Here is a 10,279-nt window from a genome sequence, read left to right as displayed (position 1 = left end):
AATTAGATATGTGAGATACAAGAGGCCATGTATGAAAAACAACCGTGTAATTGTCACTACAGATACTTGTCTGACATGAGAAGAATGTGTCATAAAGACAGGCGTGACTAATATATTTAATTAGGTGATACATTATACTTGGGTGTACCAGGGAGGCCACTGGTAATCTCAATTGTTATACCTTTGCCTTCAGCTGTCACAATAGCTCAATTAAAGTTTTAAAGCAACTTTCATGGTTAACTGACAGAACTGAAGGGAAGCTATTTTGTTGTTCTTAACTACATTAATCAACAGATAATGCACTTTAACTGCTCTGGTATGGGGATAATATGCTAAACCAGTGTTACCAAAGCTTTTTACTGGGACTAAACCACTGCAAATCTTGAAATGATGTTTTTTTGATTAATTATACTACAATTTCTACTCAGTACTTATTATTATATCGACTAGATATCAAACAGGGAAGTCAGTTTGATATCTTTACATGGAAACAAGTAATCGCAATAACAATGTGTCATGTAAACGTGCCAGTCTGAAAACTCTGATATAATAAAACTTCGAAATAAATGTCATTCCAAACACAAGGGCTGGTACACGCCATTCAGATTGGTGTTCATATAAACAGTAGATACGGTCATCATGGTTAATACAAAAATATTATTTTGTCATTTGCATTTTATTGAGATGATGAAAATGACATCAGAATAAAAGATGTGAGGTGCTGCAGCAGATTGGACTGCACAGAGCTTGGAGTCTATACTTTAATTTTCCCGGACTTGTTGCGATCAGACAGGAAGTTCATCCACCATAAGCTTTTGAAGCAGTGTTACACTGGTAAAAAGTGACATTTTGCAAAAGCTGAATTGATATGATATTGTACCAAAACAAATATGCATAATAATTAAGTTTGTATAGAAATCAAAAAGTCATCCGTTTTATGATATTTATGTTATTTGCTTTAACACATATCAGCATCAGAATCAGAATGTTGCACTCTGCTTCTGTACCTGGTTGCAGGTTGGGAACATCTATTTGTAGCACTGCCAGGATTGACTTGCACCTGTTATTTCACACATGCTGTGGTATTTGGTGATGGCTGATTCTTTTTCTTTTCCAGGGTGGGGCAACAGACACAGAGGGTGTCTGCATACACACATGCAATGTTGTTGTCAAGCTTGAGGGACAATTATTTTCCACACACACATTCCATTAAACAGCTACAAGCAGCCTGAGATTAACCCTAAACTTTGTTGATGAAATAATAATTTAAATGTATTTACTTAACTTAATTAAGTGTGTTATATCAACAGCCTTTATTCGCCAAAGTTTATATACTATAAAACCTAGTTTACTATACTTAATTATACTTAACTATCTTATAACATTGAAATAAAGTGGCTCCAGCCCCAGTGTTGCACTATAATGCAATTTAAGTGTCATTTTTATATAGAGCCAATCCCAGCTGATATGTAGGGCAAACAGCGGGGTACACCCTGGAAGAAGTCACCAGTCCATCGCAGGGTCAACACCTAGACAGAAACAACCATTCACTCTCACACACCTAACGTACAGTTACATAGTCATAAAAAACGAAACACTCGACAACCTGAATAACACAGTCAAACTCAAGTAAGTGCAACAACTAAAGACATAGCAAGCCAGTGTTATATCAGCAAATCTTACCACCAGAATATCCCTCCACCTATACCTAAAGGCGCCAGGGTCCCAAAACCAGAGTTGAATTTTCATCGTATCACATGTGACAAATAAAGAATCCTTGAATCCTTGAAATAGAGTGTGGGAAAAAACTGCAGCTAAGTAAATACATACGTACAAGGTCAATGTAGGACAGCATACAACATAATGATGCTTTAAGGGATGGAAAATAAACATTGCATCTAATGGAAAGGTGCACAAGGTCTGTACATACAAGCCTTGAAGAGGTGAAGTTCATCTGAGGATAATATGAAACTCCGGTATGGTGAAGCTCTTCCACAAGTGTAGACTCTCTTTTTCATTTCTTTTGAAAGTATCCGCTTTGGCTTTGTGGGCCCTGCGCCGATCACCGCCAAGGCATTCATGTTTACATCCTGTGTACCGTAAAGCGGAACGTCGATCATTCATCATATCTCCAGTCAATATAAAAGTAAAATAATTGGAGGAAATTGAAGAACCTGTAGAAAGAACATGCAAACACCATGCAGAAAGGCCTTGATTCTGACCGGGTCACAAACACGGGTATTTTTGCCACAAGGCAGTAGAGTTTATATATTGTATTGTCTCTTGCTATTTCTTGTTTTTCTTCATTTAATCTGCTTTAATCTCAAATGATCCTGAATGTTCTTTACTCTTTAGTCATAATTTCTTGGTCATGTGTTTATTTGGCGCCAAAACACCAAGACAAGTCCCTTGTACAGTATTAAACAGATTGTGACTCATGATTCTGATGTGTGCCTAATCCTTATCTATTTTCTCAACATCACTGTCCTCTGGTTCTTCCTTGACAAATTTGGTTGGTATTGAAATGAAGCAGCATTTTTATCACTCAGTAAGAAGTGTAAAGAAGAGGAGTTTTTCTTTTGTGTTTTCTTAGTGTGTTACGTATGTATGCGTGGAAGGCCTTGTCATTCCCAAATTAGACAATGAGGAGACTATTGTTGACTTTGTGATGTGTGGAGTTCACCACAATGTAAAGAGGTGCGTCAGGAAACTACATTTCTATTGTGTGATAAAGCATAATGATTCATTAAAGGGCTGAGCACTTAACGTTGCAGCTAATGAAAAGGTACATACAGTATGTATATGGAGGTGAAACAGGTTTAACCAGCTGTAATTGGCTTATCACGTCTATACAAGCCTTGAAGAGGTGATATGTAAAAGCGGTCATGTGAGGATAATATGAAACTCTGGTATGGCGGATATCTTCCACATATGTGATTTGTCATTAGATTTCTCATCTGTGCCTATAGTCTTCTTGTTCTCCTTTGGAATATTTTCTCTGTTAATCTGGTTGACCTATTGACCTTGACAGCAGTGACCAAGAGAGTCAAACCAATGGCCTTATCCCTGCCTCTTTATTTAACTACCGTTCATCCAGTCACCCCATATAAGGGGTGGAGTCAATCCCAGCTGACACAGGGCGAAAGGCGGGGTACAACCTGGAAGAGGTTGCCAGTCGATCGTAGAGGCAACAGAGAAGAACATCCATTCACACATTGTACAAAATGATATCATTTATCAGCCACACGGAAGTTATATTGTTCAGAATAAACTGGAATTATGTGAGACTAATCCCGAGAGTGTCACCGATTTCACAACATTGAATTCCAGTCACCCGAAGCAGAAAAGCTGCAACTTTCTCGCAGTCATTTGTCTCCCAATAGCCATGTCAGGTTTCTGTATTTGCTCAGTTACATCATATTGTGTTTGGATAAGAACATGTTTCACACCCAGAGAACTGCACTGACATGAACCTCGAACAATGCTGTCTGCCAGTTGACAGGTTTCAAGATTCATCACGGTACTCCTATAAAAACACTCATTCAGTGATCTTTTAAGGTGCAATTGTGAAAACAGCCATTACTCAGCAACAATAAAACACAAAATTGTCATTTTTAATTGTCTTTACCCAATATAGTTACCCGATATTGATTTTATAGCCAAGTCATTGGCTATTTATTTGGGGGAAATGTCTCTCTATAGAATACAGCTTTTGACATTGGTTAAGAAAAGCCTGGAAACAAATTCCAGGCTCTTATGAAATGTTGAAGTGTTTCTTAATACTGCTGTTATAACATGGAAAGTGACACGATTGAATAAATTATTATTACAATTAGTTACTTGCTAATTGGAATACATTTGTTTATGTTCACATAATTATTAAAAAAAACAAACATATATTATTTCTCATAGTGTAAGTTATGGTATACAAGTTTTGGACTATGTTTTTTTTGTTTTTTGAACTAGACTTAGTCGCTTAGATAAAGGTCCTTTTGAAAGATATTTGTCATGAATAACAAACAAAAACAAAAATTGCAGCAAAAGAAAAGATCCAAAACCCTCACACATGCCAGACTTTTAAACCATGAAATAAGAGCAGAAGCCTTCTCCTTAGTTGGAGCACAATAACTTTTTTGTCTTGATTAATTTATTCAATCTGAAACAATGAACTCCAACTGAGTCCCATGTTTTACATTAACGTGTCCAGAGAGCCAGTAAAATCTCACATTTATGAAATGCTCCTATGATAATGACTGATTCAGTAAACTGGACTCAACACACATCAATAAATACAGGGCAAGTTGAAGATTTGTGCTGCATTCAAACTTAGAAACTCAACCTCTCGGCACTCACACTATACCTGAGCATATCCAATCATTGACACAAATTTCCAGCAGGGCAAATTTATGTGCACTGCTGCAGTGCATCATTTTTGGCACATGCTCAAGAGCCAGTCGGACTGGTCGGACGATCAAAATCTCAGCAGGAAGACGTTAGAATAAACACCGGTTAGAGCACTCTTATCTACTTTTGCACTTCACATACCGTCACACAGACACTGAGGACAGGTGTGCGACTGGCACGACATTGGTAGCTGGCAGCAAAGGAATCCCATTGTGCTTTTGTAACTTTGCTGGAGGGAATATCAACCTGTACAATGCAGTAGCTCTTACTCTCATCACCGGGATTCTAGAGATAATATGATCTATTCGACAATGGAAACACAGGTGAGGATCTATTTTCAGACACAATTCAGAATACATTTGATTAAGATTTGAATTAAACAAAACAGATTCTGCATTATCAATTATCCATGTTATATCTGTCAGGTTTTGATATTTAATGCGTGTGCTGCTGTTAGTGGTCATTTACGGGTCATCAGTAGTGGAATGGGCTTGATCCTTGCCTCCTCTATATGCTGATGTGTCCCTGATCAAGACTCTTTGTCTGAAATTGTGTGTGAATGGGTAAAAAGGGCTGCGTATAAATGTGCTGTATGCGTGAACGGGTGAATGGCAAAATTGCGGTAAAGTAGCGTTGAGTTGTCATCAAGTCAAGAGAAATACTACAAATACAGTATCCACATCAAATACCACATCTTACTCTGCAAAGCATGCAAAAATCATCAAAATCAAAGAGTTTCATAGTTCAATCACATTCCTTCCAGTATATTAATGTGTTTACAAAGCATGTTACAAGTGCCTGAGCACTAGTAAATAATGAACTACATGATTAATGAAATAAAAGTCATGTGAATGTGTAATAAAAAAAAAAATGCAACAATTACAACTACGTATATGTCGGGTCAAACCATGATACCATGGCACAAAAGAAATGACGCATTGACGTCATTTTTGAGACTCATATCTGTGGTATGTTGTTTAAGGGACAGGTTTGAGTTTGGTGAAGCAAGTCCAAACAAATGCACAGTTTGATACATGAACAAAACCTGGACATGTTTGACAATCATTTGTCAACATGATGGGGCCTAAAAACACTGAGCCATTGTTACCAGAGTAACTCCACTGCACAGTTCTCACTGATAGGGAAATCTTTGACGATATCCTAAACATTAAATTCTAATTGTGTTCTTAGGCACACATGGAAATGGCGCACGAAGAGATGCAAGAGGAGAAAAGCAAGGAGCTGGTGGACAAGGAGGAACAATTCCTGAAAGAGCTCTACCTTTTCATGAGGAAGAGAGACACACCAATAGAGAGGATCCCACATCTGGGCTTCAAACAAAGTACTTTCTTTTTTCTTTTTTTTTAGCTTTATCAGCTTTAAACACACAAATTCATACATGTAAATAGTGTATTATGAAACTGCATTGTCCAAAACATGAAAAACAAAAAGTAATTTAATAATAAACCAAGTTTATAGATCAATGAAGCAGAAGAAAGCACACACAAATGACATTAAACTAATTAAATTGTTTTATTTTGAATTTTAGTGTGTGAGATTTTGGGCCTTTTAGTAGCAAAATTTCAATAAGGTGAAAAATCTCTAAAACTAAAAATGTGTATGTTTTCATGAGCGAGTCTGCCGTGTTTTTACAGTCGTCCAAGTCCTTTGTCTCCTACAAAAGCAATTCTGAAATGTAGATGCCTAACTTTCCCCACCTTCAGTCTTTCAGTGTGAACGTTTTCTGCACATTTCCTTGCTTTGTTTAATGTCATTTAAAGTGAATATTTAAGGGGTTTTGCCTTTAAAACTTTAAAACGTCAAATGGACTCTGTAATAGGTGTTTTATTATTAAGGAAACAATTACCCGAATAACAGCAGATTTTGTTAATTAATTGTGTTTGTGTATAATTTCATTATTTTTCAGTTGACCTATTTGTGATGTTCAACACTGTCGGAGACTTGGGCGGATACCACCAGGTAATCAATTATTTCTGTTTTACAATTTTAAATAATTAATATTATTATTAATAATAATAATAATAATAATAATAATAATAATTTGTATTATTTATTTATTTATTGGTAGACATCAATACCAATATTAATAAGTTAAAAAAGCTCATATATACTGTATATACATATACACATATATTTGGTATTTATTAATAGGTTTAATATTATTTACAGACAGCAAACACGCAAATATTGCTTGCTTTGCTTAGTGGGTAGGACACATATCATTTCTTTCCCTCCAATTATGATTAATTATAAACTGTGCTTTGTTAGGTAACTGCACAGCAGCTGTGGAAACAAGTTTACAACAGACTTGGAGGAAATCCCAGAAGCACCAGCGCAGCCACGTGCACTCGCAGACACTATGAAAAGTGAGTGCAACAATGTGTGTTCAGGCATATCAGGACGGGAGTGGGTGTATCGTCCTCCTCACAGTTTCATCTGATCCATGTGCAGGTTGCTCCTGCCTTACGAATGCCACAAGAAAGGCATCTTGATGAACATGCTGCCTCAGCATCCGTCAAAGCTCCTGATTGAGTCCAGCTACAGCAAAGACGAGAATGACGGCCAGAGACCTGCCAAACGCAAACTCATTTCTGTGCCCCTGCACCAGGTGGGTCTTATGTTACATGGGGAGAAAGAGAAATTAAAAGGTCCAGTGTGACAAAATAAGTGACTGTGTTTCCCAAAATTTCACACTATTTCCTCACGCTTGTCTTTTCCAAAGAGCACTCCTAAACTGCATTCAGATCCACGTGGCAACATCTTCCCTCTAACTCTCCACTACCCTCAATACCATCATCCCAGTCACCCAGTCCTGCCCGTGTACACCCCTATCTCCTCCGCCTCTCCGGTGATGACACAACGTAGCCCCCCTTCCCCCGAGCCCCCGTTCACTCTACATCCATCTCTTCTCAACCCGACAGACAGGGTCAAGGAGCCGCTGGAGCACCTGCGCCACCTGGCAGAGCAGTACAAGAGCTCTTCTGGACTCATGGAACCCCTGAACCTCAGCATCAAAGCATCGAGCCATGAGACCATCACAAACCCCACCTCATCTTTCACCCAACCTTCATCGAGCAAGAGCCCGAAGTTTTTAAATAAACCATCTCCTCTGTACACTCACCGTCACCCACTGGTGGTGAGAAATGAAGGCGGCGAAACACAAGACGCTGAGGCGGAAGTTGCACCATACTCAGTGAAAGAGGGAGGAGCATATGTTGTCGATGACACAGCTGTAAAAGCCACGAGCAGCCCCATGCATGACTTTACTCCCACGCTAAGGGCAGATGGAGGCGCCACAGCAGCAGCAGCAGCAGCAGCAGCAGCACAAAATCCCAGCTCTCCACAAGGCGACTTTCCAATCCAGCCAAAGGAAGAGACGAAGAGCAACCCGGAGGCAGCAGCGCTGAATCTCAACTATATGGTGCCAAACCTCCCTCAAAACAATGGCGGTAAAATGGAAATTGAGATACCACTGTCTATGCTTCACACCTGGCTCAGGCTGTGTGGGTCCTCAGCCATGGTGCATGCAGCTAAGCAGCTTCATGCTGGTCCACCTCCGGAAGAAGAGCCCAGAGAAAGAGCTTGCTTGGAGGCAGACATCCAACCGACCAACCTGTCACTTCGCACGGCTCCCCAACACTGGAGCCCAGCTGCTGATGATCTACGGCTGAGGCAGAGGAATATGCCAAGCCCCACACCAACCCCACAGACAGTGCCAACTCATCACAGTACAAACCTAAATCATTTCACCAGCTTCAAGTCTTTACCTTCAGCTGGCCTCCTAAAAAACCCAGCGAGCCGAGAAGTCTTTCCATTTGACCAGCGAGAGATCGTCCAGTCCCACGGCTCCAAATCGTCCAATTCCTGGGATGCCTATGACAAGGAAACCCAAGTTGCCCACGTCAAAGTGAAAACTGACACCAGTCCCCGCAGAGTCCAGCAAGACTCTCCAGCCGCACGGTCCCACTATGAAGACGCACACAAGGCAGGGAGAGGCAGGTCAGAGGTCGCGCCTTCATCTGTGTTCATGATGAATCCCAGCTCTGCACTCTTTCATCTCACCACTGAAGAGATCATGAAGCTGAAGAAGATCATCTCCAGCTCATCATGAAGATCCGTAGGGATAATGACTCTGACACTCCAATATCACATTTAAGCTAACTCTTCATACAGTGTGGTGCAGTGACGTGCGGTCAGGTTCATGACTGGGGAGGCACAGACTGCTCTGGAGTTGGATGTACACAATAATATGAACCCAAAATAGAAGCTTATCTTTCAAATTTGACTTTTGACAATTTTAATTGATTTAGTTTATTAAAATGATGCTTTAATCAATTCCATACTGTTCAACAATGTGATAGCAAGAAAAAACAAATGAATATTTATTAATATAAGGTCAAATTCGATTTTTAAAAATTTAAATGGTTGTTTTTTTTGGCTGATCTCTCTATTTTTTTAAAAATTAAAATTGAAAATCGTGTATGGTCTTACCTTTATATGTATATAGTCCGTTCTCCAAGAATATCTCTGTTGTAAAAACCGCCCGCAGCGACATGCACCCAATCCCCATTGTGCCTATGGGGCTCAGCACTGCCCCCCATCAGTGCAGCACGGTACTTTCTGCCTCACCCTGTGCATTTTCACTGCACATTTATGTCCTATCAGAAATTCATTAAATATATTAGACAGACTGTGGAACATCAGCATGTGTAGTACATGTATATTGGGGATATAAAGAGAGGAAACAATGGGCATGGGCAACTGCCTGCTTCTATCTGAACAGGAAATGCCTAAATTCAGCGATTCTGACCATAGAAATGTTGAAATCATACAGAAAACTAATTTGTCGAGCAGTCAAGTGGACAAATTGATTTTCTTTGATCATTGTTAGTATTTTACTTGTCATGATGAGGCTCTGCCTCCCCTGACCACACGTCAGTGGTTTGTTGTTTTTCCATATATCACTGTTTTCTGTTTGGTGCATAATTCCAGCAATAAACTAATAATTAACTGTAAATGTGCACTTATACCATTTTTTATTATTATTATTTTATTATTTTTGTACAAACCATATTTACTTATTTGTAAACTTTATGATAAAATGTACATTACAGATCCAAATTCATGTAACTGTAAAAATAAATTTGCATTCATAAAATAAAATGTTTCAGAACTAATTTGTTCATTCATGTCTTGTGTTCTTTGAGGGGAGATAACATCGTATCTCATTATAACATGATAGTTTGTCGTTATAAAGAGAAAACAATCTTATCTCGAAATAACGAGATAGTTTCTCGTTATAACATTTCACTGAGCTCTCCACTGCTCTCTTTGTTTGAGGTCATGGCCCCAAGTAACATTCAGTAAGAAGTGTGGTAACAGCACTGTCATTTTGTGGCCTGAATGTGCGGACACTCTGTTTCCAAAATGTGATATTTGAACCTCGGATTTGATCCGGATCTTAAACAACATCTCAGTACTCAGAGAAAAACAATTAGGAGGAGGAGGAGGTGTGTGCTCCATTTAGCACAGCATCTGTTTGTTTGTCATAACTGCGTGTTTGAAGCTTACGCACACCGACTGCCATTTTGTTCTAGTAAATGCTATAATTAGTATTCTCAGCTTCCATGCGGGATGTGTGGAATTTCTAGGGTGTGACAACAACAATGTAATAACACTGCCACTCCTATCTGGAAACAGTGGTTTTGTTGATATCATGTTTCATTAATCTAATAAAAGTACACGAGTATGAGTACAATAATAAAAAATAAATACAAATAAATAAATATTTGGGTTTGTAGCCTCATAATACGTCTTCTATATGTACTTGGTACAGAGGTACGTGGCTATCTTA

General features: G+C 39.0%; 1 protein-coding gene across 1 annotated transcript; it reads left to right on the top strand.

Moving 5' to 3' along the window:
* Positions 1-4,448: 4,448 nt before the first annotated feature.
* On the top strand, positions 4,449-8,875 carry arid6 (AT-rich interaction domain 6). The gene is made up of 6 exons (XM_058617382.1): positions 4,449-4,727; positions 5,596-5,746; positions 6,332-6,384; positions 6,694-6,791; positions 6,877-7,033; positions 7,148-8,875. Exons 1-6 carry the CDS (start codon positions 4,701-4,703, stop codon positions 8,534-8,536), a joined length of 1,875 nt encoding a protein of 624 aa, XP_058473365.1. The 5' UTR covers positions 4,449-4,700; the 3' UTR covers positions 8,537-8,875.
* Positions 8,876-10,279: the final 1,404 nt, after the last annotated feature.

Source organism: Solea solea, chromosome 19 (assembly GCF_958295425.1).
Source record: "Solea solea chromosome 19, fSolSol10.1, whole genome shotgun sequence".
Taxonomy (NCBI): domain Eukaryota; kingdom Metazoa; phylum Chordata; class Actinopteri; order Pleuronectiformes; family Soleidae; genus Solea; species Solea solea.
The sequence above is the reverse complement of the archived record's forward strand: the minus strand, read 5'-3'. Positions and strand labels throughout refer to the sequence as shown.